At 59.2% G+C, this 27,365-nt stretch overlaps 3 protein-coding genes and 2 non-coding genes across 6 annotated transcripts in view; 4 read left to right on the top strand and 1 right to left on the bottom strand.

The window, feature by feature from the left end:
- The window catches only part of DCTN1 (dynactin subunit 1), a 43,528-nt gene extending 33,540 nt beyond the window's left edge, over nt 1–9,988 (top strand). The window contains 22 exon segments of the mRNA XM_087965698.1: nt 66–225; nt 332–436; nt 594–785; nt 1,091–1,207; nt 2,137–2,289; nt 3,719–3,879; nt 3,979–4,147; nt 4,233–4,301; nt 4,486–4,548; nt 4,627–4,776; nt 4,883–5,044; nt 5,514–5,645; nt 5,870–5,998; nt 6,092–6,234; nt 7,259–7,386; nt 7,389–7,424; nt 7,907–7,921; nt 8,344–8,477; nt 8,680–8,869; nt 8,968–9,044; nt 9,349–9,438; nt 9,539–9,988. Of these exon segments, the coding sequence (XP_087821824.1) occupies nt 66–225; nt 332–436; nt 594–785; nt 1,091–1,207; nt 2,137–2,289; nt 3,719–3,879; nt 3,979–4,147; nt 4,233–4,301; nt 4,486–4,548; nt 4,627–4,776; nt 4,883–5,044; nt 5,514–5,645; nt 5,870–5,998; nt 6,092–6,234; nt 7,259–7,386; nt 7,389–7,424; nt 7,907–7,921; nt 8,344–8,477; nt 8,680–8,869; nt 8,968–9,044; nt 9,349–9,438; nt 9,539–9,676 (2,713 nt within the window). The 3' untranslated portion in view covers nt 9,677–9,988.
- A 3,367-nt stretch (nt 9,989–13,355) lies between these two features.
- NOP56 (NOP56 ribonucleoprotein) lies at nt 13,356–18,880 on the top strand. The gene is given in 12 exon segments (XM_087965709.1): nt 13,356–13,449; nt 13,584–13,788; nt 13,878–14,039; nt 14,130–14,328; nt 14,685–14,788; nt 14,791–14,871; nt 15,457–15,608; nt 16,115–16,215; nt 16,396–16,544; nt 16,817–16,938; nt 17,163–17,312; nt 18,290–18,880. Coding segments are annotated over 12 exon segments (1,638 nt in total). The 5' UTR covers nt 13,356–13,446; the 3' UTR covers nt 18,500–18,880.
- Nucleotides 14,457–14,595, top strand: LOC113432505 (small nucleolar RNA SNORA51). The gene has a single exon (XR_003373535.1). It is a non-coding gene; the product is annotated as a small nucleolar RNA SNORA51 (small nucleolar RNA).
- LOC113432401 (small nucleolar RNA SNORD57) lies at nt 16,985–17,060 on the top strand. The gene has a single exon (XR_003373518.1). It is a non-coding gene; the product is annotated as a small nucleolar RNA SNORD57 (small nucleolar RNA).
- A 554-nt stretch (nt 18,881–19,434) lies between the features above and the next one.
- IDH3B (isocitrate dehydrogenase (NAD(+)) 3 non-catalytic subunit beta) lies at nt 19,435–26,706 on the bottom strand. Of its 2 annotated transcripts, none has more exons than XM_087965724.1 (12): nt 26,592–26,687; nt 26,451–26,504; nt 26,273–26,356; nt 26,055–26,175; nt 25,897–25,957; nt 25,659–25,791; nt 24,869–25,002; nt 24,169–24,271; nt 22,984–23,130; nt 22,768–22,862; nt 22,568–22,628; nt 19,435–19,637 (listed from the first exon to the last, which is right to left on the bottom strand). In XM_087965724.1, the coding sequence occupies exons 1-12, from the start codon at nt 26,640–26,642 to the stop codon at nt 19,560–19,562; spliced, it is 1,122 nt and encodes a 373-aa protein (XP_087821850.1). In that variant the 5' UTR covers nt 26,643–26,687; the 3' UTR covers nt 19,435–19,559. The 2 variants fall into 2 exon arrangements, with proteins under 2 accessions (XP_087821850.1, XP_087821851.1); XM_087965725.1 differs by lacking the exon at nt 19,435–19,637 and adding an exon at nt 21,855–22,378 and having other exon boundaries at nt 26,592–26,706.
- Between the last annotated feature and the right edge of the window lie 659 nt (nt 26,707–27,365).

The raw sequence follows: 27,365 nt of genomic DNA, 5'->3' as shown, positions 1-27,365 counted from the left end.
GGGAGGGGGAGGCTGCTTCCCTCTCTGGCCTGGGGTGCGATTCCAGCCCCTTTGTGCCCTGAAAGGATGCGGGACCTGTCTGCCTCGGAGAAGCAGGAGCACGTGAAGCTCCAGAAGCACATGGAGAAGAAGAACACGGAGCTGGAGGCCCTGCGTCAGCAGAAGGACAAGCTGCAGGAGGAGCTGAAGCAGACCGAGGGGACCATCGATGAGCTGAAGGAGCAGGCAAGGCGTCGGCCAGGGGCGTCAGGCCAGCTCCGGCTCCCTTGGTGCTCCAGAGACAGCGGTTGTTCTCCCGCGCCCCCCCCCCTAACCCTCCTTCCCGTTCCAGGTGGATGCTGCTCTGGGGGCCGAGGAGATGGTGGAGACGCTGACCGAGAGGAACCTTGATCTGGAGGAGAAGGTCCGCGAGCTCCGCGAGACGGTGGGCGATCTGGTGAGAGCAAGCAGGGTGGGGCCCGCTTGAGGGAGCGCCAATGGGCTTGGGCGCCAGGGAGAGCGCGCCACGTTTGGTCTCCCTTGCGAAAGGGGTGGGGGGTCTCGCTTGGGACGCCCTCGCTATCTGCTCTTGTGGCGGCCCTTTCCCCCCTTAGGAAGCCATGAACGAGATGAATGACGAGCTGCAGGAGAACGCCCGGGAGACGGAGCTGGAGCTGCGGGAGCAGCTGGACATGGCCACGGCTCGAGTCCGCGAGTCGGAGAAGCGGGTGGAGGCAGCGCAGGAGACGGTGGCCGACTACCAGCAGACCATCAAGAAATACCGAGAGCTGACGGCCCACCTGCAGGTACCGGCGGCTGCAGAGGCGGCTGCAGAGGCGGCTGCAGAGGCGGCTGCAAGCCGGGGTGATCTGGAGGGAGAGAGCCCCTGGGAAGAGGTGCCCGGATCCAGGGTTGGTTTCTGCTGATCAGCTGCCCCCCGTTTTGACATGGCCCAAATAAGGGAGGTTGAGGGTGCCGCACACAGAACGCCAGCTTTAAGCCCACCCCGTCAGGGGTCTCCTAGCCAAGGGGGAACAGCCCTTCGTCTGGGACGGTCTTGAGGGTCTCTGCCCTGGCCCCGCTTCGCTGATGCTGCCTTTCCGCTCTGCAGGACGTGAACCGAGACCTGATGAGCCAGCAAGAGGCCTCTGTGGAGAGGCAGCAGCAGCCGCCGCCCGAAATGTTTGATTTCAAGATTAAATTTGCTGAGACAAAAGCTCACGCCAAGGTAGGACGGCCTCAGCCTCAGCGGCTGCCCTCTTGTTCCTGGCGGCTCACATAGCAGTCGCTGGGCGGGAGGGGCCAGAAAGATCCCATTATAACTGTTCAATGGGGGTGGGGGTGCCTAAGGCACCCCAAAACATGCTCCAGGCTTGACCTGTGACCCTGATGGGCCGCAGAGTTCCTTCCGCTCCGGTCAAAACGACTCCTCCTTTCTCCTGGTCCAGTTCTCCAGCCAAAGAGAATCTCCGCAGCTCAGGGCTGAACTCTCTGATGCCCCCTGAGCTGCTGGCCTGCTGGCCGACGTTTCCCTGCCCACCTAGGTCAGGCTGTCAGTGCGAGTAGCTGCCCTGCAAACCTCACACTCCCCTGCACTTGAAGGGGTGAGGCAATTGGGACATGAAGCGCCTGCAAGCAGCGCCCACAGCTCAGGGGGGGCCCTCAGCCCCCCCCCACTTCCCCCCCAGTAACGTGTCTTAACGCAGGCTGCGAGCCTCCACGATTGTTCCAGTCCCGCCTCCTTTCCTCCAACTTTCTTTCTGCCAAGGCCTCCATTGCTTCCCTTTCCCTTTCTGTGGCGGATGCCCAGGTGCATAAAGTCTTGAGCCAAGGCAGCCCCTGTTCTGCTCCTGGCCTTGAGCTCTGGCCCCCTTCCCCGTCCCTCTCCTGCCTCATGCCCCCCCCCCTTCCGGTCACCTGGTGGGGCATTTTCTTTACCTGGATCTGCTGTGGGGGGAAAAGCCCGTTTTAAATGAGGGGGTGAGGCCAAGAAGCCCGAGCAGGCAGGCCCAGACCTACATTTGAACGGAGAGGCCGCCCGAAGGCATTCCCCTGGGGGGCCAGGGACCCTCTCCTGGGCACAGCCGTCCTGGCCATCCCCGGGGCTGATGGGGATCCCCCCAGGCTGGGCCCCATCGGAGCGCTCTTGCCTTGCAGGCCATCGAAATGGAGCTGCGCCAGATGGAAGTGCAACAGGCCAACCGGCACGTCTCCCTGCTCACTTCCTTCCTGCCCGACAGCTTTCTGCGGCACGGCGGGGACCACGACTGCGTTCTGGTGCTGCTGCTGCTTCCCCGGCTGGTGGGCAAGGTACCCGAGGGCGCCTGGCGCTAAGTTTCCCTCCCTTTGGATCCCGGCTTGAGGGGGCATGATAGGCGATCTTTTCCCATTCAAGCATTCCCCTTCCTCCTCCTGTGAGTGGTTGGAGAAGACCCTGAGCCGAGTTCACGTTCAAAAATCCTCTGCTTTCGATCGATCGATCACTGGCCCGCCTTCTTCTCGTTTGAACTCTCGTCTTCGATCAAACTCGGACTCCGCTTAGGGGAGAACCCTGTTTTTTTTTAAATTACAACCAGTGAGGTTTCCACCTGCTTTGAATAGGCAAAAGAATATACTTTCCCTGCAAAAATTGACATTTCGTAAGGCAGAAGAAGATTATGAATAGCCCGGTAGTAAATTATGCCCAGCGACTTCTTGTAGCTGTGATTTAGGGCTCACACACACACACACACACACACACACACACACACCAGTCAGAGGCAGCAGCTCTTTTAGGAGGGAGAGATCGAGTGAGTTGGATCAGGTCTCCCTCAAGCACCCAGGATCTGGCTACAGCAGCACCGAGATCTGGAGGTGCAGATGGGGCTTCTGGAGGGCGGGGCCGTCTCTAGCCCCCTCCCCCAAGGCAGAGGGTGGAAATGGGGGCCCGTCTGCTGAGGCCCCAACAGCCCAGGGGTGGGATTCAAAAACTTTTACTACCACTTCTGTGGGCGTGGCTTAGTGGCGTGGCCATGTGACTGGGTGGGCGTGGCTTTTTACAGCCCCCCCCACCCGTTTTGGGGAACTTCTTAGCCACAAAGGAGCCTCGGGGGTGTGTGTGCCTTTTGCTCCCTAAGGCAGGGGTCTCCAACCTAGGCAACTTTAAGCCTGGAGGACTTGAAGTCCCAGAATTCCCCAGCCAGCAAAGCTGGCTGGGAATCTGGGACTGAAGTCCTCCAGGCTTAAAGTTTCCTAGGTTGAGACCCCTGCCCTAAGGCTCCTCTCGGGCTCTGGAAGAAAAGGAACAGAGCATGGGAGAGGCATGTAGCACCCCTCCAAGGTCCGTTTTGGGAGCTTCCTAGCCTCAGAAGAGCCTCGGAGGTGGGGGTGTCGTTTTTGCTCCCCTAAGGCTCCTCCGGGGCTTTGGAAGGCAAAAAATGGAGGGGGGTGGCTGAGCTCCTCCCTCCATTTTTGCCTTCCTGGGCCTCAGCAAGGGAATCCCGGCACAGCTGATCTTATCTACAGCTGATCGTTGGGAGGGGGAAAAAAAAAAAAAGAAATACCTTAGGCGAACGTCAGGCAGGCAGGCGGGTGAGCGAGCATCGGGCGGGAGGGCGACCGGGGGGGTGGCGTGGCGTGGCCAGCCAGAACTTAACTACCGGTTCGGCAACCCACGACAAATTCTTGCTCCCGGTTCGCCCGATCCGGTGTGAACCGGCTGAATACCACCACTGCAGCAGCCCCTTCCTCTCTGAAACAGGCCGAGCTGATCAGCCGACAGGCGCAAGAGAAGTTTGAGCTGAGCGAGAACTGTGCCGAGAGAGCCGGTCTCCGGGGAGCACCGGGGGAGCAGCTGAGCTTCGCTGCTGGGCTGGTCTATTCTCTGCTCCTTCTGCAAGCCACGCTCCACAAATACGAGCAGTGAGTGGGGGCATGGCCGGGCCTGGGGAGTCTTGTGGGGGAGTCCCGGGGCTTGGCCCAATGGCCTCCTCCCCTGACGCCCTTGCCCTGCCCTCCCAGGGCCTTGAGTAAGTGCAGCGTGGAAATCTACCGAAAAGTGGGCTTGCTCTATCCGGAGATGTGCGTGCACGAGAGGTCCCTGGACTTCCTGATTGAGCTGCTGCACAAGGACCAGCTGGACGAGACGGTCAACGTGGAGCCCTTGACCAAGGCCATCAAGTACTACCAGGTGCAGCCCGGGTGGGGTGGGGAGGGCGAGGCCAGGGCGAGGCGGGAGCGCAGCTCAGCAGTGACGTCTTCCCTTCCCCTCTCAGCACCTGTACAGCATCCACCTGGCTGACCAGGCCGAGGACTGCACGGTGCAATTGGCTGACCACATCAAGGTGAGGGGAGCCAGGTTCCCGTGTGAGCCGCTGCAGGGAGGGCTGCTGTATGTGGTGGGGGGAGGTGTCAGGCCTCTCTGCTCTTGGCTGACACCACCCCCGGGGGGTGGGGGCAGAGAGAAGAGGGCTGCGTGATGGCGCTGGCTTCGCCCTGCTCTGAGCACGGCCCGTCTTCCCCTTGCAGTTCACTCAGAGTGCCTTGGACTGCATGAGCGTGGAGGTCTGCCGGCTGCGCTCCTTTCTCCAGGTAAGAGTCTTGCCTGAGCCGACCGGCCAGTACCCTGGAGGGCCGAACCCGGCTGAACCTCCCTCTCCCCTTCTACAGACCGGACAGGAGGCCTCCGACTTCGCCATCCTCCTGAAGGACCTGGAGACTTCGTGCAGCGACATCCGCCAGTTCTGCAAGAAGATCAGGCGGCGCATGCCGGGCACCGAGGCTCCCGGCATCCCTGCGGCCCTGGGCTTTGGGCAACAGGTGAGCCGCCCGTCCAGCCTCCCCACCCCAAACCGGTGGGAGTAAGCCTCCCCCTGCCTCCCTCTGCAGAGAACTTGACGCCGCGCTTTGCTTGTCGCTCTCCTAGGTCTCAGAGATCCTGCTGGACTGCCGCAAACACCTGACCTGGGTGGTGGCGGTGCTGCAGGAGGTGGCGGCTGCAGGGGCTCAGATGATCGCCCCCTTGACCGAGAACGAGGGCTTGCAGGCCGTGAAACTGGAGGACCTGGCCTTCAAGGCCAGTGAGCAGGTAAGCAGGAGCTGGTCCAGGCTTGCCCCTCCCTTCCCTCCCCCTCCCTCCTCATCCGCTCAGTGGATTCATCCCAGTGCAGGTGGGATAGGATCTCGGCGCCCCGGACAGGGCTGGAACCGATCGGTTTGCAGAGATACAGCTGCAGGCCTTGGTTGCTTACTCGGGCCCGGGATCCTGAGCAGAATATCTGGCAGCGGGGGGTGGGATTCCTGGCCTCCTTTTGTACCTGGGAAGGGGGTGAGGAAAAGGGCTGCCAGCTGTGTCAGCGGTTTGGAGTGGCCAAGGCTGCTTCGGTTCATGCCTCTTCTGCTGCTGCCATGGTCCGGGGAGGTGGGGCACTCATAAGAAAGGCCACGTTGTCCACGGTCCTCCAAAGCTTCCCGGGAAGTGGGCATGGCACCCTTCTCTCGTGGCTGGAGACTTTCCGGGAGGTCAGGCAAGGACTGAGTCCGAGATTCATTCCCAGATCTATGGAGCGCAGGGCATCAGCCCTTACGAGTGCCTGCGCCAGTCCTGCAACATCCTCATCGCCACCATGAACAAGATGGCCACCGCCATGCAGGAGGGCGAATACGATGCAGACAAGCCCCAGACCAAGGTGAGCCCCACGCCGGCTGCTGAGCGTTTGCAGGCAGCTCCCGGCTGGCGCTACGAATGGGCCAGCAGACGGGAGACGGAGCTCCGAAGAGCCTGTCTGCATTTGCCTTCCCACTTAAGAGCTGCCCCTGGAGCTCGGAGAGGGAGGGTCACCGTTGGCAGCTCTGAGTTGGAGAGGTCATCTCCGGATATCCTGGGTGAACGGCCGGTCCATTCTTTTGGCAGCCCCTTCCTCCGGTTCAGCTGCGGGCAGCGGCGCTTCGGGCCGAGATCACGGACGCCGAGGGCCTGGGGCTCAAGCTGGAGGATCGAGAGACCGTCATCAAAGAGCTGAAGAAGTCTCTTAAAATCAAGGTACGCTTGGCAAGCCCGTCCGCCACCTCGGCCTGCGCCAGGGGAGCCTCATCGCCCTGGCCGCACGCCTATCTCTCCTCCCTGCCGTTCCAGGGCGAGGAGCTCAGCGAAGCCAACGTGCGCCTCAGCCTCCTGGAGAAGAAGCTGGACAGCGCCTCCAAAGATGCCGACGAGCGGGTGGAGAAGATCCAGAGCAAGCTGAGCGACACCCAAGCGCTGCTGAAGAAGAAGGAGAAGTACGCGAGGGGCCTCTGGAAGCTCTGGGGGGGGGAGGGAGAACCCGGGAGACGGAAACCGAGGCCGACCTGAAGTAGCAATCAAGCGAGGAGATCTGCCCCCCCCCCCCACATCCCAAGCCCTCCAGAGGCAAGAGGTCTCCAACCGTGTCCACTTTAAGACTTGTGGACTTCAACTCCCAGAATTCCTCAGTTTCTTTCTCTGTCCGATGAGCACGGGGGGTGGGGAGGATCCTGAATTCTTTCCTCCGATGGCATCCTGGGCAGCATCTCTGGGTCAGAAGGCCTTTTCTCTGCAGTGGAGGTGAGACAGCCTTCCAGGCAAAGGTCTCCAAACTTGGCCACTTTAGGACTTGTGGAATTCTGGGAGTTGAAGTGGCCCAAGGTTGGGGACCCCTCCTTCCAGAGGCCACGGTCAGCACCATCTTGGGGCTGTCACCAGCGAGGAATCTGGCCTGAGGTGGGCTCCAGATAAGCTGCTCCTCTAAAAACCGCCTCCTCTAAAAAACTGGGCTGGGGTCTGGGTTGTGGCAGTGCATCCTGGGCCCCCTCCCAGTCCACACCTGGGGACTCTAGATTGAGGACCCAGGAACCCTAAATCTGGGGGACTCTGCCACCTGGCGGGCCAATCATTCAAGCAGCTCAGGCGATTGGGGGGAGGGTCGCTACGCAGCAGGGCAACTGGTGCACAACGACAGCCCCTCCCAGTCTGGGCAGCCCACTCTGCAAGCAAGGCTGGAGCCCGGCCATCCAGCCGCACCCGGAGCCCTGCAGGCGCCTCACACTCCGTGTCCCTCAGCTCAGGCACCGGCTGCATCCCCAGCCTTCCCCTGACCCCCACCCATTCACCCGGGTGGAAGGGAAACAGGGCAGGAGTGATTTGGGGATCTGTCCCTGCCACCCTTGTCCGTCACCTGGGAAGAAACCGTAAAAATTTAAGAGTGTTAAGCTCCCCCCTCCCAAATCCCAGGGCCCGAGAGTGGGGGGGGAGGCCCAGGGATCAGCCGGTCTCTTTCTCACGTAGGGAGTTTGAGGAGACGATGGACGCCCTGCAGGCGGACATTGACCAGCTGGAGTCGGAGAAGCTGGAACTGAAGCAGCGGCTCAGCAATCAGTCCAAGCGCACCATCGAGGGCCTGCGTGGGGCACCCCCTCGGGCATCGCCTCGGTCATCTCCAGCATCGCAGGAGGTGGGTCCGGGGCAGCCTGATCCGGAGCCTCCTTGCGGGCTGGGAAGCCGCTCAGGCCGGGGCGCCTTCAGTTGGCTGCTTGCCTCGTTGAGGCCCTGGCATCAGGTGGGAGTGGGCAGGGGCCCACGGAGAAAGGGCAGTGCCGCTTCGGGGAGGGGGCTTCCTGGGTGCCCTCGGAAGCCCTGCTGGACACGGAGCATCAGATGGAGGCCCTTTTGGACGAAGGCACACCGTTTGTGACCGGTCCTGGCTTCACCCGTGCTTAATGCCTCCGCACAGCGCCGAGACAGGGGGCAGACTCCCCCCACCCATGCACAATAAACACTCCAGGCACAAGACAGGCTGAGGCCTGTGAAAGGAGCTCCCCGCCTCCTCCCTCCCTCCGTCCCTCCCCTGCTGTCCCCTCTTCCTGCTTTGTGGGGCCATTTCTGGGCGTTTCTCTAACTGTGCTCCTTCTTGTCTCTTTCATGCTTTGGCTGCAGAGGAACAGCAGAGAGGTACACGGGGCTGAGAGAGGGCAGGGCAAAGGGGACGGGGGGAAGGGGGCTTCCGGGTCAGGCTGTCAGGAGCCCTGCGAAACAACCCCCCCCCCTCCGCTGTCCCAGCCAGGGAGTTCAGTCTTATTAGCCGCCTCCCTCCCCTTGGCCAGTGTTTTCCCCAGCCTGACCACCTGTCCTTGGGATCGGAGAAACCTGGGCTCTGGAGGGCAGCCCCCAATCTGGGAGACTCCTCCAGGAAGCAGGGGCCTAATACGGGCCGAGGCCGGTGTTTGGTCCCCCCCCCCCGAATGCTCTCCACTTGACTCGGGGAGGGAGGGTAGACAGTCGTTGGCCGAGCCTCTTCCAGCAAGGCCCAGGCGGCCTCTGCCGGGAGGCCACCCCTGCTGATGGCCACCTCCGTCTGCCCGTCTCTCCTGCAGGTGTGGGTGCCAGCCAGGTGATGGCCGGGGGCTCCGGCCCCGTTCAGGTGAAGGACTCCCCTCTCCTGCTCCAGCAGATCGAGGCCATGCAGCTCTCCATCAAGCACCTGAAAAACGAGAATAACCGGATGAAGGTGAGCAGCCCCTGGTGGCCCCCGAGATGCCCGGAGCAAAAGCTTCCCCCGATGGCCTTGGCTCTCCCCCCACCCAACTCTGACTCCCCTTCCCTTCCTTCGCCGTCTTCTCGGAAATGGTGGTGGGAGGAGGAGGAGGAGGAGGGCAAGTCTCGTCCCTTGAGCTGCTCCCAGCCGTCCCTGCCCCAACCTTGTTTCTCAGGGAGCCCAGATGAGGAGGGAGTTGGCATCGCTGCCCCCCCTGCACGTCCCCAAGCTCTCGCTGCCCAAGGACAGGCAAGGGGAGGAGGTGGTGTCCAGCTCGCTGTACCGCAAGACCAGCCGGCTGCTGGAGACCCTCTACCAGATGAGTGCCAATGCCCAGGTGGTGGACGTAACGCGGCGTAAGGCAGGTGCGCCCCGGGGGCTGGGAGCAGCAGCCGGGTGGGGTGTGTGGGTGGGTGGGACTCTCCTCCTTCCTTTCCTTCACCGGTTCCCCTCCCTCCTGCAGTGGGCAGTCCAGCAGCTCAGCTCCTGGAGCAGACCACCCGCCTGGCATCCCTGAGCGAAGCCATTGAGAAGCTGAAGGTAGTGCCGTGGGGGGTGTGGTGTGTGTGTGTGTGTGTCTGTGGGTGCGGTTCTTCCTAAGGGGGTCTGGGAGAGAGGGTCACTTCTCGCTCTGCGGGAAGCCCCCCACCCACCCAATGTTTTAGATCAGAAGCCTCCAAACATGGCCACTTTTTAAGCCTTGTGGACTTCAATGCCCAGCATAGCTGGCTGAGGAATTCTGGGAGCTGAAGTCCACAAGGCTTCCTTGGAAGCCCCGCCCCCTCCCCCAGTTTTAGGTCTTAGGCTGCTTCAGGGCGACCGCTGTGCTTCCCCTCTGCTCCAGGATGAAGTCAGGAAGGAGACGATCCTGCAGCACCCCGGGGCCAGCATCCCTACCGACTTCGGCACGTTCCCCTCGGCGCCTTTCCTGAAGGTGGGTTTCTTCTGCCCGGGGCCAGGAAGAGAGGCGGTGGGCGAGCTGCTGCCAGCCCTTCCAGCATTCCTCCGCCCGCTCTTCTCCCCTCTCCCCCCAGGCCAAAGAGGAGGAGAAGGACAGCGCCATCTACGTGGGCCGCGTGACCTTCCCCTGCCAGCCGGGCCATGGGCAGCGGTACAAGCTGGTGCTGACACCAGAACAGCTGCACAAACTCCACAGCCGCCTGAACTCCTAGGAGAGCCGCCTGCCTCTGCGGTGCCCTGCCTATGCCGCCCGCTGCGCCACGGCTCCCCTTCCCAGAGGCCAGAGGGGGAGTCGGTCTTTGCGGTGAGACGGGAGGGCGGCTTTGATGGAGAAGAGATGCTTCCTCGTGCCTTCTCTTCACGGCCTTCCTTTATCCTCTGCCGTTTCGGTTAAGGATCCCAAACGGGGTTCCCTGGTGGGAAGAGCCCAGGGATCCACAAGCACTACAGGACGGATCCTTTCTTGCATGTCGACGTCCTTGGAGGGGATTGGAGATGGATCAATAAAGCTCTCTGCAACCCAACCTGAGCCGTGGCTTCATTCAGGCGCTGGGCTGCAGAGGCCTCCCTCGCGCTCTCCCCTTGGCTGCTTTTCCTCCTCCAGGCCACAGCTGGGCCCTCTGGGGAAGGGGCCTTGGTAGGGAGCCGCTGCTCTCGACGTCTGCTGGGGGTGTGCAGCCCCCACATTTCGTTCAGTAAAGCGTCTTGGTGCACCTGAAAACACAGCTGCAGTTAACCCTGGCCGAGGGTCGCCAGGCCCAGTTTCTGGCTTTGCTGAGGGGGGGGGGTGTGGTACTTGCAAGTAGCTCTTTTTTATACACAACTGGTTTTGGGGAGGGGGAGTTGTGTTGAACTGACCTTAAACTGCTTTAGGGCCACTTCTTTATGCCAACCGCAGAAGGCAGCCAGGCATTTTGCCATTCCTAAGCCCACCTCAATTCCAGCAAGAGCTGCTCCCGAGATGCCTTCCTATTTTGAATTCTTTGCGGCTGGGGGAGGAAATGGAGGCAGCCGGGCCCCAATTAAGGCTGCTGGAAACGGCTCTGTGGTTGCCCTTGTTCCAGGAGCCCCTCAAAGTCGCTCCAGGGTGAAGCCAACGACTTTTTTCAGCTGCTTTCTATACCGCTGAGTGTGTAAGCGCTTTTGGTGCCTGGCTGGATGCCATTTGCCTTGGAGGGGAGGGGGCCCTTGTTCCTGGGTCACCAAGGCCCCCCTCCCAGGACCTGAGTGGAGCTGTAGATCCTGTACCCCAGGCCCACCCACCTCATTCCACTTTGCCTGGTTCCATCATCCAGCGCCAGGGTCAGTTTGCTTTCTGCAGGCTTTCCTGCATTGCTTACGCTGCCAAGACACAATGGTGTAGTAGCAGGAGTTATAATTTACCCTAAAAAAAACCCCAACTGGTCACGTGGGTGTCAGGTTTTGCTACCAAGATTGGAAAATAAACCACCAAGAAGCCTTGCTTTTCGAAATGTTTTTATCTCCGCTGTAGTAATTGCGGCACTAACTGACCAGCATAATAATGCAGAAATAGTTAGGGCTTACCCCAGTGGTGGTATTCAGCCAGTTCTGAATGGTTCTGGAGAACCAGTAGCGGATATTTTGAGTAGTTCGGAGAACTGGCCAATACCACCTCTGACTGGCCCCGCCAACCCCATCAAGTCCCAGCTGATTGGCTGGGTCTCCTTTGGTTGCCCTGCACAGGAGAACGGAGCTGGAAAGCAGGTTAGTGGGAATGCCTAAGCCACACCCACCAAGCCACACCCACAGAACTGGTAGTAAAAACATTTGAATCCCACCACAGCTTCAGGAGGAGCGGTTGGCTTTTGAAGCCTGGTCCCATTTCTCATCTCTCGGCCGCTTTCGCTCAAAGCTTTGGAAGAGCAGAGAATCCCTTCAATCAGCACCCTGACTGGTCCACATATGGAGCAAGCCCTCACTGGACAGCAGGGCCAAGAACCGGATGCAGGGCCCTAATCTGCACCCCAGACCCAACTGGCTTTTCTGGGCAGTTCTACCCCGCTGCCGGCTGTGGGGTTTGACCCCTGGATCTCCTTCCTGCGTATTGGCCAAGCTGGTGACCACCCATCCTGGAGATTCTCAGCCATCCAGGTCACGGTTGTCCCAGAGGTGCTTTTTTTGGAGGGGCAACTGGACTTCCTTGGTTTTTTTCCTTCAAGATGTTTCGTTTCTCATCTAAGAAGCTCCTCTTGGAGCTGAAGCTCCGGGACTTGTGGGTGCTCCGTCACTGGTTTTCAAGAATAGACAGATATGAGCCTCAGTGGCGCAGTGGTTAGATCAGGGGTCACCAACCTTTTGGACCACCAAACTCATCCTTTTAAATCCCACGGACCAGAGACCCTGGGAAAACCCCACAAAAAGTCTGCAGGAAAATTCCCCACCCCGTTTTCCTACCGGTCAATCGTTCTTTATTTGGGATCGCAGGATACCGTCTCCAGCTCCGTTTTCAGGGGGGGGGGAGGGAGACTTTTGGCTTCATGCAAGGAAAGCAGCAGAAGTCTTTCTTTCTCTCCCCCAAACTCTGCCAGAAATGAGTCTTTTGCCGGCGCAGCCTTGTGGAGCAGGATGCCTTGCAGGGTCCCAAAAAGACTCATTTCTGGCGGAGTTTGGGGGAAGAGAAAGAAAGACTTTTGCTGCTTTCCTTGCATGCAGCCAAAAGCAGAAGAAGAAAGAAGTGGAAAGAAGCAGCCCGGTGGCCAGGCCAGGCATGGGGCAAGTTCCACCCCCCCTCCGCCCTTTCCCCCCTCTCCTCACTACCTCATGTTGTCTGCAATGCCGCAAGCCTTGTGTTCCCACGGGCCATGTGGGCGGCACAGCCTTGTGTTCCCGCACAGCCTGGATTAGTTGCTTTGGGGGGGGGGGGTGACATTTCTCTGCGGACCACGGGTTGGCGACCACTGGTTTAGAGTGCAGCACCGCAGGCGACTTCTGCTAACTGCCAGCTGACTGCAATTTGAATCTCACCGGGCTCAAGGTTGACTCAACCTTCCATCCTTCCCAGGTCAATCAAATGAGGACCCAGATTGTTGGGGGCAGGAGTCTGACTTCTGTGAACGGCTTAGGGTGGGGCTGTAAGGCACTATAAAGCAGTAAAGTGCTATTGCTATTTGCCTGAAAAGGGTGTTTTTTTTTTTCCTGCCCGAGCAGGAGGCTGGACTAGAAGACCTCCAAGGTCCCTTCCAACTCCGTTATTCTGTTAATAACTGAACAGCTGCTCTCTCTCAACCTGGGGTGGATGTGAAAATGCCCAGAGACCCAAACTCCCTCTCTCTCCCTTTGCCTGGCTGGGCACCACTTGCAGGCGCAGAGACTGTGCCACGGGGGTGGGGGTGGGGGAGACACTCTGCACCTCCTCAGAAGCCCTTCAGCCACTGGAGCAACACTCCAGTGTCTCCTAGGCCAGGGTCCTCAAACTTGGCCACTTTAAGACTTGTGGACTTCAACTCCCAGAATTCTCCAGCCAGCATGCTGGCTGGAGAATTCTGGGAGTTGAAGTCCACAAGTCTTAAAGTGGCCAAGTTTGGAGGCCTCCGTCCCCTCAAGTGGCTCAAGTCTCTGCGCATCTATTGGGGCGTTCCCCCTGCGGCCTTTTCTCCCTCGCCCAAGCAGGACCGGGCCCTTCCGCCAAGATCAGGGTCCGCAGCGCCAGGAGGTTTTCCCAAGTACCGCCTCGCCCGACGCAGAGCAGCAGCGGCGGCAGATCCCAGCTGATTCCCGAAAGGCCTCACGAGGCACGGGGTTTCCCGGCAGGAGCTGCCACCCCAAACCCCACCCCAGCGCGCGGAGGAGGCCGGCGTCCATTGGCCGGCGAAGCACTTTTGTCTCCGCCCCCACCCCCACCCCCCGCCCGGCTGGCTCAGCGCAGGCGCGCCCGAGACAGGGCGGAAGGGGCGGGCGGCCCAGCGGGAGCGTTTCCGGCTGCGTGGGACGGGCGCGTGCGGCCTTTTCTTCGGCAGCCGCCATGGTGAGCGGAGGGTCGGAGGGCGGGAGGGAGGGAGGGCGGCGTGGCCGGGCCTAGCGGGGTCTCTCCCCGACCCTTCCCTTTCCCTTCCCCCTCCTCCAACGTCTGACTCACCCCGCTCCCCGGTGCCCCGCCAGGTGCAGCTGCACGTGCTGTTCGAGCACGCGGCGGGCTACGCGCTGCTGGCGGTGCGGCCGACGGAGGAGGTGCAGCTGCTGCAGCCGCAGGTGGAGGAGAGCGCGCTGAGCCTGGGCCGCTTCCTGGCCCTGGTGCGCCTCGAGGCCTTCTCGCCCTTCCGCTCCGCCCAGGCTGCGCTGGAGAACATGAACGCCGTCTCGGAGGGTGAGAGCGGTGGGCGGCCGGGCTGGGTGGGCCGGGCGTGTGTGTGTGTGGGGGATCTTCCGCGCTTGACGGACTTCCCAATCCCGCAGGGCTGCTGCACGAGGACCTGCGGCTGCTGCTGGAGACGAGCCTGCCGGCCAAGAAGAAGAAGGTCCTGCTGGGCGTGGGCGACCCCAAGATTGGCGCCGCCATCCAGGAGGAGCTGGGCTACCCGTGCCAGACGGGCGGCGTGGTGGCCGAGCTCTTGCGAGGTGAGCGGGGAGCGGACTGGGCGGGGGGGGGGGGAGGAAGGGCAGCATGGCCGGAGCTCTGACGCCCCTTCTCCCCCTCCCGCCCCGCAGGGATCCGCCTGCATTTCCACAGCCTGATCAAGGGCCTGACCGCCCAGGCCGCCTCCAAGGCCCAGCTGGGGCTCGGACACAGCTACTCCCGCGCCAAGGTGAAGTTCAACGTCAACCGGGTGGACAACATGATCATCCAGTCCATCAGCCTCCTCGACCAGCTGGACAAGGATATCAACACCTTCTCCATGCGGGTCAGGTGAGCCGGCTGCCCTCCCTGTTGGGGGGGGCGTTTCTGCAGTGTGTCTGGCTAGACTTGGCACCTGTCCTCCCCCAGGCCCTCCAGGCGCCCTTGGTCCCTGTGGTGGGGGGTAGGTTGGGCTTTCCTGCCTCCTTCAGCTTACCACAGGCAGCTGGGACCCCACCGCTGGCTGTATAGAAAGAGGAGGCACAGCAAAAGGCCCTCCGTGCACCCCAGTCGGGCCACCCCCCGTGCCTGAGCTGTTTGGTTTGTGCGGGCACAGCCTTCCCTTGCACAACAGGAGAGGAAAAGGCGGAGCCAGGAGTGGGCTCCCTTTTGGTTCACGTGCTTTGTCTCTCTTTGTGGCGGCGCAGAGAGTGGTATGGCTATCACTTCCCAGAGCTGATCAAGATCGTGAGCGACAACTACACCTACTGCCGCTTGGCCAAGCTAATCGGGAATCGCAAGGAACTGAGCGAGAGAGCCTGGAGGCCTTGGAGGAAGTTGTCATGGACTCTGCCAAGGCTCAAGCCATTCTGGATGCCTCCCGCTCCTCCATGGGTCAGTGGCAAGGGGGGGAGAGAGAAGGCTGGAGGCGGCATTTCACTGGGGTTGGTCAGAGGGAGGCCGTTCCAGAATAAACCTTGGAGGAGTGGTCAGTAATTTACACGGCCGTGTGGTTGGTCAGCACGTTGTGATACGAATTTTAAAGACTTTTTGCTGTGTGTAGGAAAGCATGCAGGTTGTCCTATAAAGCAGGGGTCTCCAACCTTGGGCCCTTGAAGCCTGGCGGACTTCGACTCCCAGAATTCCCCAGCCAGCTTTGCTCGCTGGGGAATTCTGGGAGTCGAAGTCCGCCAGGCTTCAAGGGCCCAAGGTTGGAGACCCCTGCTATAAAGGACTCAGTTGCCTGCCTATTTGAACACACACACACACCACACACACACACACACACACACACACACACACACACCAGACCAAGAGCTAGAGTTCCCCATGGCCATTTCCAACTTCAGCTGTAATATAAGTCACAGTCCTGGGTCCTTGGCAGGCCGTGTGCTACATCCCGGCTAAAAGACCAGACGACAGTTGCTTGCTCCCGGTCAGGGCCCTCATCCCCTCTCCCCAATGCTGGGTTCCCTACAGGAATGGACATCTCTCCCATTGACCTCATCAACATCGAGAGCTTCTCCAGCCGAGTCATCTCCCTCTCCGAGTATCGCAAAGGTTTGCAGGAGTATCTCCGTTCCAAAATGAACCAGGTGGCTCCCAGCCTCTCGGCCTTAATTGGAGAAGTGGTGAGTGGTTTGGGGCCTTTGGGCTTGCAAGGAAGGGGTGAAATGGGGGCAGTTTTCGTGTACCTGCGTTGTGTGGAGCGGGCTTCTCTGGCCGCAGACATGATGTGCATTTGAATCTGTCAATCCACTGAATCTCAGTGCTGAAACTTATAAAGACTGATCTGGGCCAGGGAAGAAAGAGCTGAGGCAGGCTGCTCCTTGGGGTTGGATGAAGGCAGGCAGGCAGAAGGAACAAGCCTCACTTCTGCTCCCAGCCCAGGCTGGCTGGACAGGAGGGAGAAGGGGGTTATTTTGGGGTTTAGGATACGGAAGGCTTGGGGGGCGGTGCAGAGCAGTGGCTGCAGTTCTTCTTGATTGGCTCTTTGCCTCTGCGCTCGTAAGTTTTTTCATATTGCTTCGATCAAGAGTTTAATTTTTTTGTGGCCAGCCACTTAGATTGACTAGTTCAAGATGGGCAGTAGCCAATTGCGTTAAAGGAATAAATCTACGGTCTATACTCTGCACAGGTGGGGGCTCGTCTCATCTCCCATGCAGGCAGCTTGACCAACCTGGCCAAGTACCCAGCCTCGACGGTTCAGATCCTGGGGGCAGAGAAGGCCCTCTTCAGGTAATCCGCTGGGCGGGCCGGCACACAGCCCCCCCAAGCCTTTGAGCTTAACAGGGACCCAGCACTGCTGCTGGCCAGGCCCCTCCTGGCCTGCAGCCAGACCCCTCCCTCCCTCCTCCCATGGGGATGGCCAACCTGGTGCCAAGGAGGTTGTCTGCATGGTTGTCTCCTGCCCTGCAGGGCCCTGAAGACCCGGGGAAACACCCCCAAGTACGGCCTGATATTTCACTCCACCTTCATTGGGCGAGCAGCGGCCAAGAACAAGGGGCGCATCTCTCGCTACCTGGCCAACAAGTGCACCATCGCCTCTCGCATCGACTGCTTCTCAGGTGGGCTGCAGGAGCTTCCAGGGCCCACCCTCGCCTTCTCCCCTTGGCTAGAGAGGGGAAGGGAGCCAGGACGGGTGCAACCCACCAAGAAGCTTTCTGCCTTTGCCATGATGGTTACATTTTTCGTCAGCAGCATTTCGCGCACAGCGAATGTTGACATCCAAAATATCTGAGCCGAGGCAGCAGCTGGAGGGACTTTCCAGTGGCGGCACTTCCGGACATACTGTGAGCAGCTTTAGCTCAGTCGGCCATTCTTCTCTCTCCCTTTCCAGAAGTGCCAACCTCTGTCTTTGGGGACAAGCTGCGGGAACAGGTGGAGGAGCGCCTGGCCTTCTATGAAACCGGGGAGGTTCCTCGCAAGAACCTGGAGGTCATGAAGGAGGCTGTGGAGGAGGTGAGGGCCAAGGTGGGAGGGGCCGTGGGGGGGGGGCTTGCGCTGTTGGGAGTGATGAAAACTCAAAGAGCCTGACCAACCCTTATGCGTGGAGGCCAAAGCTGATTTAATGAGCCTGATCCAACCAAGCGCCCTTCGCACGATGCCGAGAGCGGCCTTCCTGGCAAGAAGGGGGGCGAGGGTGGTGGAGCCCAGCCCCAGTAACCGTCCTCTGCGCTCCGCAGGCTTCGGAAGTAGCAGCTGCAATCAAAAGGAAGCTGGAGAAAAAGCAAAAGAAGAAGCTGAGGCAGGAGAAGAAGCGCCTGGAGGCTTTGGCAGCGGCTGCAGAAGCAGCAGAGACGCAGAACTCCTCGCTCCTGGAGTCTCCCGAGCAGGTTGGGGGTCTTAGTTTATTGTCATTGCGCCTCGCAGAAGGAAATCACAACACCGTCTTTAGTGCACCTCACGACCATGAAAACAAACACAAACCCTTCACCCTCCACACATGGAACCGAAAACCCCCAATACTGCACTATACAGTAGAATTCAACAGAATCACTTTCCTGGGATAGAAACTGTTTTTCAGCCTGTTTGCCCTTGTTTTTATTATTATCCTGTACCGTCTGCCAGATGGTATTAGTTCAAAAAAAGGGGTGCCCAGGATGAGATGGATCTTTGAGGATGTTTTGAACTTTCTTAAGGCAGCGGGAGCTATAAAGCTCTTCCAAAGAGGGGAGAGGACAACCCATGATCCTCAGGGCAATGACGTTCACCCTCTGAGCGCTTTCCTATCTGCCCCTGTGCAATTGGCAAACCATACAGAGGTGCAGTAAGTTAAGATACTCTCTATGGTGCAGCGGAAGAAGGTCACCAGCAGTTTTTCATCCAGTTGTTGTTTTCTGAGAAGTCTCAGGTTGTATAATCTCTGCTGGGCCCTTTTGAGCAGGGCTGCAAGGTGAGCGCCTCAGGTCAGGTGCTCTTTTATTGTAACATCCAGAAACTTAAAACCGGCCACTTGCTCTACTCGGTCTCCACTGATAAGCAAGGGCTGGATGTCTGATCTGTTCCTTCTATAGTCCACTGTAAGCTCCTTGGTCTTATTGGTGTTGAGGACCAAATTATTGTCTCCACACTACGAAAGCAGACGGTCTACCTCATCTCAAAGGCAGACTCATCCCTCTCCCGAGATGACTCCCACCACTTCCCCCCCTTCTTGGTTGCAGATTGTGAGTGCTGCCAGCCTTGAAGAGGCCCAGGAAGCCAGCCGCCGCCTCCTCTGGGAAAGCCATCCCAAAAGCCGCAATCAGTGTTTTGTAGTGTGGTGGTTGTGGTGAGTGGGAGGCTGCATTGAAGTGCCTTCCTTTTTCCACAGGAGAACGAGGGGAAGGCCAAGAGGAAGAAAAGGAAGTCCCAAGAGGTGGAGCCAGAACCCACCAACAACGGCCTGGGAGACGAAGAAGCGCCTTTGCCCAAGAAGAAGAAGCACCGGCAGCCTCCGGTGGTAGCGGTGGCAGAGGAGCCCCCAGCCCCCCAGGGGAAGAAGACGAGGAAGAAGGCCAGGGTGGAAGAGGACAACAACTAGAGCATGGAGGGAATCCAGCCGACTGAAGTCCGTCCAATTTCGCTTCTTCAAGCAAAGCTTTGGGGTATTTTCCCCCCACAACCCAGAACTTTCAAAGCAACGAGACGGCAGCCTAGCGGGCAGCTCTGACGTGTGGAAGGCAGGCTGCTCTGAGGGAGACCAGACAAGGCAGCTATGGACGGCCAGGCTTCTCCCCAAAGGCAGACAGGAATGCTCTGGGCTTCTGGCAGAGGGAGAGGAGGAGGAGAAGCGGGTCAGGCCGAGACTGCCCACGAGGTCCCTGTGGGGATATGTGGGGAGCGCCTGCTGCAGGACTGGAAACCCAAATGGTCTTTAGCTCAACATGATGTAATAATAAAACGTGCTACTTTTTGTACAGCAGTTCCCTTCCACAGGCTCTTTGGGGAGGGGGCACCAGAAGGGAGGGTCAGCTTTCTCAGGCAGCCCCAAACTGTCAGGCTTGAAATTTGGGGTCCGGGAAGGGAGGGCTGAGCTGGTAGCTTTTGGCTCATCCAAAGTGGCTGCCACAAGAACCAGAAGTGCTGCTCCGTTGAGCCAAAAGGGGTGGCCTGGACTCGAACACCTCCCAACCCTTGCCCAAAAGAACTAGATCACCCTTTGCTGGCTGAGGAATTCTGGGAGTTGAAGTCCACAAGTCTTAAAGTTGCCACGGTTGGACACCCCTGAACTAGATGGTGGAAGCCGTTTGCTCCTCCTCTCCCCACCCTTTTTTCTCAGCCACGATCCGTCTTTGTTTCTGTGCCACTGCAGGTTGTGGCAGCTTGCACAGCCCTGGGCAGGTGTGGTGCCCCATCACTCCAGAAAACTTCCCCCTCTTGGCCTTTTCGTGCCAAGATGCGCCTGCTTGCGGTCAGCCCCAGGCGTGGCATCATTTCTCTCTTGTCTTTTTTCTCCCAGCAGCTACAATGGTGATCTTTTCACAAGAGAGCCAGTGGCTCCTTTTATTTACATGCAATAAATTATACAATAAATTAGGAAGAAATAAAGGAAGAAAAAGCCAAGCAGCTGGAACTGCCACAGCAAGCAAGAGCCCCCCTTTTCATTCCGCCAGAGCTGCAATCACGGCGTGGGTGAAGTCCTCGGACGTGGCGTAGCCCCCCATGTCTGCCGTCCGCACCTGCCAAGACAAAAAAAAGGTGCAGCAGAGGTGCAGGAAACCCTGGGCTGATACGCTCCGGCGTTCCCATCACGGCGGTTCAGTTGCCATAAACTCTCTGTCTCGGAGGCCTTGCCAAAGATTGGGAGGCTGCCATTGGCGGAGCCAGAGCACTTAGAGCAGGGTGTCCAACCTTGGCAACTTTAAGACTTGTGGTCTCCAGATTCTCAGCCAGCAAAGCTGGCTGAGGAATTCTGGGGGTTGAAGTCCACAAGTCTTAAAGTTGCCAAGGTTGGACACCCCTGACTTAGAGCCTACCTGGCCAGGGACCAGCCTGTGAGCATTGAGGGCAACAGGACCCTAAAGGACTCTTCCCACAGCCAGAGGGGGCTGCCAAAATCTCAGCTGAGAAAAACACCTCCCGCCTTTCAAAGGGAACTCCAAGAGGTGGAGCTGGAAACTGCTTTGCTCCACCACCTGCCTTTTCAAAGCAGAGCCATCCTGTGCAATGCACATTGCAAGCCCCTTTTTATGGGCTGGTTACGGCAGCATGAAGGCGGTTGGGAGATGGGAGGCACCTGGTTGAGGCCCGTCTGGGAAAGCGCCCCAAGCAGAGTGGGCGGGCACCCATGGGCTGCCAGTAATCTCAGGGGCCTAACACGGGGCAACTTTAGAATGACAAGAGTTGGAAGGGATCTTGGAGGTCATCTAGTCCAACCCCTGCTCGAGCCAGGAGTCAATATTCCAAATACTAGCCTCAAACTTCCAGCCTCCTGATTGTGAGGGGAGAGCTCCACCTCTAGGCCACTGGAGCTGCTTCGGGTTTAGGAAGGAGCCAGTGCCACAGACCCATCAACCTTTGCCCAGAATGGATAAAGATATTGGGGTGTGGGGGAGAAGAGACAGGCACCTGTCAAAACCACCTGCGGTTTCCATTACAGCTAGTCCTCAACTTACAACCGAGTCATCTTTCCAATGGCGACCTACCTGGGGGGGGGGTGTATTTCTTTTGAAATTCCGATGGGTTGACACACACACACACACAGTTCCTGGCGCTGGGCAACCCAGCTGCAATTGTGGCCGTGGCACTTTCTTGCCTCGCCGACTTCCAGTGAGGAACAGCGCAAGCGGCCCAGAGCTGACCGAAGGGCCGCTTAACTGCAGCAGTTGCTTCATGACCACCCTGAATAAGCTTCCGAAATTGGGTCGGCCGCATGAGGGCTGTCGTGGCTTGCAACCATAACAGGGAGACCCCCCCTCCACGGCAGCTCTAACTCAAGGACTCCCTTTAGTGGCCAGTCTAGCCCACATGTGGTACCCAGAGCCTCTTCTGCCTTCAAATGAGGCAGCGTCATTTCTGCTAGCCATTCTCACCACAGGGTGGATTCTCAGCCTGCTGTCCACCTTGGCCGTCGGAAGCACCAAGGCTACCAGCAAGCCGCCTCTTCCTTTCCTGTTAGGCCCCACAGTGCATGTGGCATCCTCCCTGTGCCTTAAAGCGGGGGGGGGGGTCTCCGACCTTGGCAACTTGAAGCCTTGGTGGACTTCGGCTTTTGCTGGCTGGGGAATTCTGGGAGTTGAAGTCCCCCAAGGCTTAAAGTTGTCACGGTTGGAGACCGCCTGCCTTAAAGGAGCCACTCCTTCCCTTGGCACAGCCAAGAGACACCCGAGGGGAGGGGAGCTTAGGGGAAACCATGCCAGATGTTTTGCTGGAGACCAACAGAAGCTCCAGAGGGGTCCTGTCCTCTTCCCCCAGGAGTCCCCCGTCTCTGTTTTCCACCTTGGCTTCCCATCGCAGATGGCAAGGGGAGAGATCTTCCTCCAACTTCTTGAGAATAAATCTAATAATTTTTAAGTGGCTCAGCTCTGCCAAGCTCCAGAAGGCAATGAAAGAGGAGATCTCCAGCCACGCCGTGGACACGGGGCTCCTCCAAGGCAGACCAGGGGAGGAGCTGGGGGTGGGGGAAAGGCTGGGAGAGGCTTTGGTGGCTCCTCTGCCACTTGGAAGCCTCTTTTCCGGTCCAGAGAGATGATGGGGCTAATGGAGGAGGGCTGTTTTGGGGGGTGGGAGGGTTAGGGTGCAGCCCCCCCAAAGACAGGGGAATGGTGGCTGCTCAGGGGATCCAGGCAGGGAAGGCCGGTTCTCCGTCACAAACCCTCCAGCCTGGATCCTTCTGGGACCCTCATGGCAGCTGCCATGAACCGGCTAATGCAGACAAGCCGGAAGGAGAAGTGGCTAAAAAGAAGAAAATCCCTTTTATTCACAGGCAGGATAAAGGGAGTGCAGTCCTAGGTTACACGTCACACCCACAAGCCCCCAGCACCCCCCAACAAGCCCTGGCAGACTCTTTCCCCAAAGGCCTGCTGCTTTTCCGGGCTTTTCCACGAGGCCCATGCTCCCCAGCCAGCTCTTCCTGGAGGCACCTTCCCTTGACACACCCTTCCTGCCGCGGAGGCCAGCTTTCAAGGGGGCACCCCAGAGCACGAGGCCCCAGGCAGGCCCTTCCTTCTCCCCCCACCCCCCCAGTCTCTTCCAGCTGGAGACGACCAGACCTCCGGGGGGGGGCCTGGAGGGGTTCAAAGGGCAGGAGGAGGAGGAAGGTGCTTTCTCCTCCCTTCTTGGGGAGGGAACAGGGCTGGGGGGAGGTGTGTGGGCCAGGGCCAGCCTGTGCCTAGGTGCCATAGTGGGGGTGCAGCTGGTCAATGACAGACTTGATGAAGTCCGAGGTGGTGGAATAACCGCCCATGTCCTGTGTCCGCACCTACAGGGGAGGGAGAGAACATCAGCCATCAGACGGGGCTCCAGAGGAACCGGAAGGAGGAGGGACAGGAGCAGAACGCCAGAAGCAGTCAACCTGGCCAGGAGAAACCGCTCCGGACTGCCTCCAGATGCCCCCCCCCCAACCCCGCCCCCTCCCTCTTTTGCCAGGCCCTCCAGGGCAGCCTCTCACCTTGCCCACTTTGATCACCTTCTTCACCGCGTCGGAAATCATGGCCGAGTGGTGCTCCAGGCTGGTCGGGAGAGAGAGAGGAGGGGATGCATCTCAGCAAGGGGTGGGGGGAGGACAGCTTGCCCTCCCCCCCCCCATGGGCAGGGAGCAGCCTCTGGGACGCCCGACTCAAGCCCAGCGGCCCTGGCTTGGGCACCTACTTCAGATGGCGCAGCATGTTGGCCGAGGAGAGCAGCATGGCCGTGGGGTTGGCGATGTTCCTCCCGACCGCCTGGGCAAAGGGATGACGGGCGCCCTGCAAAAGCAGCAGAAAGGTCCCTGCAGAGGCCTCCTCCTCCTCCTCCGGAAACCCCCCCTGCTGGCCCTGGCCACCCCCCCAGGAAGGGGAAGGGGGGCAGGCCCAGCCTGGTCCTCACCATCTCGAACACAGCGAAGTCGGCGCTGTAGCTCTCCCCTGGGACCACACCAGCCCCTCCCACCAGGCCGGCTGCCAGGTTGTCGATGATGTTGCCGTACAAGTTGGGCATGACCAAGACGTCAAACTGGTAAGGGTTCTGCACCAGCTGGAAGGAAGACACACCCACACATCCCTCTGGCTCCAGAGCCTGCCTGGGCCCAATCGGGCCAGAGACATCCCCACCTGGGCAGAGCTCTCCCCTGAGGGGCCGTTGGAGAAGAGGGCGGTGGGGGGCTCCGCTCTGAAGCCCCCTGGAAGAAGTACAGGTCCCTTCCTCCCTCTCCCACCCCCCAGGAAACATCTTAACAACAAAGCCCCCTGGGCTCCCCAAAGGCCTGCATGCCACAGCAATTCAGTTTTTTGTCAGTTTCCGATCTCTCGTTTGCAGGGAGGATCCAATCTGGTTACCCATGTTGCTCAGCCACGGCCCGGGCGTGGCCTCCAAAGAGCAGCCCCCAGGAAGCTGTGGCCTGGCGATGCCAACATCGCCAGCCCAGGACCCACAGCTGCTGTGTGTGCTGGGTATCCCAGGAAAGGGGCCCCACCCCAATCCTAGACTTCAGGCCCTCCCTAAGCAGCCCCATTGGGGGAGGGGGCTAAAGGATGGATCTGCAGTGGCTGCTTAAAAGGCCAGAGAAGGTCCCACATGTGGAAAAGTGGGGAAATGGGGGGGAGCTGACCAATTGGGGCCTGGATTTGTTCTTTTCTTCTGCAAGAACCAAAACACGGTTTTCTTCTTTCTGAAAAATTATCTGGGCTCCCTTCACATAAAATTAAAGAGTTGGGACTCCGGCCCCTCGCCAAAGCCTCTCAGAGGAAGGGGCTCCTCTGCTTCTGCTCAAAGCCCCAACTAACTAGGACTAATATTGAGCCAGGATAATAAGCCACCATTGCTGAGTCTGCAGAGACCCTGTTCTGACTTCCAGATCCAACTGGAGCAAGAAGGGCTGGCACCCAAACCACAAATTATCCAATCTAATTTGGGATTCTAAACAGACAGTCTTATATTCCCCCCCAAACTGCTGGCAGCTGCCCAGGTTGGCCTCTGTGGAAGAGGTCCTGGCCTAGCTGGTGCAGAGCCCCTCCCTCCCAGGCCCCCTCCCCTCCCAGCCTCTCAGCCAGGCCTGAAGCAGGGCAGCCCTACCTGCATGCAGCAGTTGTCGATGATCATGGTGTCAAAGGTGATCTTGGGGTACAGCTCAGCCACCTCCTCGCAGCAGCGAAGGAAGAGCCCATCCCCCAGCTTCCTGGAAGGACCACCACGAGAGGGACAAGTTCTCACAATGACCTGGATGGCCTGTAGAGCCAGGTGTGCTCCATGAGACAGCCAAGCCCCACTCCAGGCAAGAATGACCCAGCCGCAGCCTGAATCAAAGGGGCTGAAGAGACCCAGAGCACAGCAGCTTCTTGGCAAGCAGCGGAATCGGAAGGAATCGGAAGGCCTTGGAAGCTGCCGCGGTGGCTCTTCTGGGCAGAAGCATGGACACAAATGGTCCTAGAAAGGACCACAGCTTCTGACCACCTCGTGCCCCATGGTTGGTCCTTCTTCCCAGGCCCAAAATTAAGCAGATGGGACAAGGCCTGTCCAACTTTCCAAGGCCTTTCTGTACCAAGGAAGTGAAAGGGGGGGGGCTTCATCCAGTCCACCCCAACTTCTCCTATCTCAACACACGTTTTTGTTTTGTTTTTTAACATATAGTGGCCTACAGCAGGTTCTTTGGCTTGTGTCAATTTTGCTGCAAAGCAGGTGCCTCCATGGGCTCTCCAAAGATCCGAAGAGGTCATGGGAAGATCCTCACCCCCTCACTCCACCCCGACCCACCGAGGGAGGGAGGCTTACTCACATGATATTGGCCTTGTGCACAGCAGTGACCTTGTTTCTCCCTTTCTTGGTGGCGAAATCAAAGGCAAATTTGGCAATGCGCTGAGATTTGGCCCGCGTGATGATCTTCAGGCATTCGATGACCCCCTTTGCGCTCTGAACACAGAAAGAAGCACGAGCTGTCCGACTCGCTTCGGCTGGCCATTAAAAGGAGCAAAGCTCAACCACTCCAGAAGGAGCAAAGCTCAACCACTCCAGAGAGCCACATTCTGGATCAGGAGTCTGCTTTCTCTCCAACTGCAGCGTGGCCCAGAAGAAAAACCCAGGGAAGGCTTCGCTCGGTACTGCATTCTGGGAGTTGAAGTCCACAAGTCTTAAACTTGCCAAGTTTGGATACCCTTGGGCAGGGGTGTCCAACCTTGGCAACTTTAAGACTTGTGGACTTCAACTCCCAGAATTCCTCAGCCAGCTTTGCTGGCTGAGGAATTCTGGGAGTTGAAGTCCACAAGTCTTAAAGTTGCCAAGGTTGAACACCCCTGGTTTAAAGCCTTAAGCAAAGCCCTCCTGCTCACCTGCAGATTTGAAAAGACACTCCCAGGTTTCCCTTCAGCCTATGGCAGGTGTTAAGCGGGTTGACGTTTATCCTGCTGGAAAACTGACCTGACACCCCTCGCCCTGCACCCCATCTATAGGTCCTCAGTGGTCCCTTTGGGCTGCTGCAGCCCCACTCCAGGTTCACTGGAGATGCCCCCCACCCTCCCCGCTTTGGAAGCCCAGTAACTGCTGCTAGTCAGAGGGACCATGACGCTCACCTCGTGCTCCAGGGAGCTGTACTCGCCCTCCGTCTGCTCACGGATGATGACCAGGTCCAGGTTGTTGTGCCGGGTTTTATAGCCAGGCAGGCTGCTCACGTGGACCACGTTGGCAAAGAGGTCAAGCTTGCGCCTGCAAGGAGGAGCCAGGGGTGGGAGGGTTCCATCCTGCATCCCTCCTGCTGACCCACCCACCCCCAACCAAAGGGCTGCAGGAGGTGAAGGGGGGGCAACGTACCTGAGCCTCATGTCATAGGAGGCCAGCTCCCCTTTGTACTCCATGGGGGTGTGGATCTTCCCTGCAAGGCCGAGAGAGCCCAGGCAGTGAGGGGGCTGGAGGGCAGCAGGCTCCCAGCCCCCTCCCCCTCTCCTGGGGGTCCCGGGCAGAAGCCTCACCGATCAGGGCCACCTTGCTCTTCTGCATGGACTCCAGCACCTCCTCCAGGATCTCCTCCGAGGCCATGTTCTGCACCTCGCTCAGGTGGTGCTCGTCGAACTGCACCGGCACGCCCGCCACCTGCACGGGACAGCCGGCGACGGAGGGGAGGGGGTGAGTTTGACCCCGCGACCCCCAACCCTGCCTCGCCCCTTCACACACCCCCGACCCCGCTCACCTTGAAGACCTCCTTGACGGAGTGCATCAGCTCCGGGCCCACGCCGTCCCCCGGCAGCATCGTCACCGGGAAGGCGCCGTCCGCCTGCAACGAGCGGGAGGGTCGGAAGGGGTCCCCGCGAAAACCCCTCCTCCTTCCCCCCGCCGCCTCCCCTTCCCCGCCCCGACGGGAGCCTCACCTGCGCCGGTTTCTGCAGAAGCGCCGCCGAGCTCGAGAAGCCCCGCAGGAGCCGCTGCAAGACAGGGAGGGCCGAGTGAGGAGCCGCCGCCGCCGCCGCCCCGCCCCGCCGCCCCCGGCACAGCGAGACCCGTCCGCTCACCCCGCCGGCGGAGGCCGCCCGGACGCCCTTCAGCACTCCCGCCAGCGCCATCGCAGTCCCGGTAGTTCTCCAGGCACCGTAGAGGAGAGCGGCGACCGGAAGGGGCTGGCTCTCAGCTTCCACGAGCGGCTGTTCTGATTGGCCCTTGCCTGTCTCACAGCCCCACCCTGCACCTTCAGTGGGCACTTGATGGGGGGGGGGGATGCGCCACTTCCGGACTTCAGTGCACTCGGAGGAGGAGGGGCCAAACCCAGATTTATTTCTGTTTTTAAGAGGGAGGACTTCAACTCCCAGAATCCCCAGCGGCTTCTGAGCTGCAGAGGGTTGACTTATTTATCTATTTTATTTTTATTTAGTTTAGTTTGTCAAGCATGTATGAGAAAACAAGTCTAAGTATGAACATAACATATAAACATATAAGGATAAACAGGTTTAAGTATATACATAACAAATGAGTACGAATAAATGGGAACAGTAGGACAGGGACGGTAGGCATGCTGGTGCGCTTATGCGCACCCTTTAAGGACCTCTTAGGAATGGGGTGAGGTCCATGGGAAATAATCTTCTTCTTCTTCTTCTTCTTCTTCTTCTTCTTCTTCTTCTTCTTCTTCTTCCTCCTCCTCTTCCTCCTCTTCCTCTTCTTCCTCTTCCTCTTCCTCTTCCTTCCCTATTACCATTGTCATTACACACAGAAGGAAAAGTCAAGATGTGGAACCAGAAAATGCCAGCACTGTAGGACAGAGACGGTACACACTCTGGTGCGCTTATGCACAC

The sequence above is a fragment of the Notechis scutatus genome, chromosome 4, assembly GCF_049901735.1.
Source record: "Notechis scutatus isolate UNSWTSFEM ecotype Mainland chromosome 4, rNotScu1.2, whole genome shotgun sequence".
NCBI lineage: Eukaryota > Metazoa > Chordata > Lepidosauria > Squamata > Elapidae > Notechis > Notechis scutatus.
The sequence above is the reverse complement of the archived record's forward strand: the minus strand, read 5'-3'. Positions and strand labels throughout refer to the sequence as shown.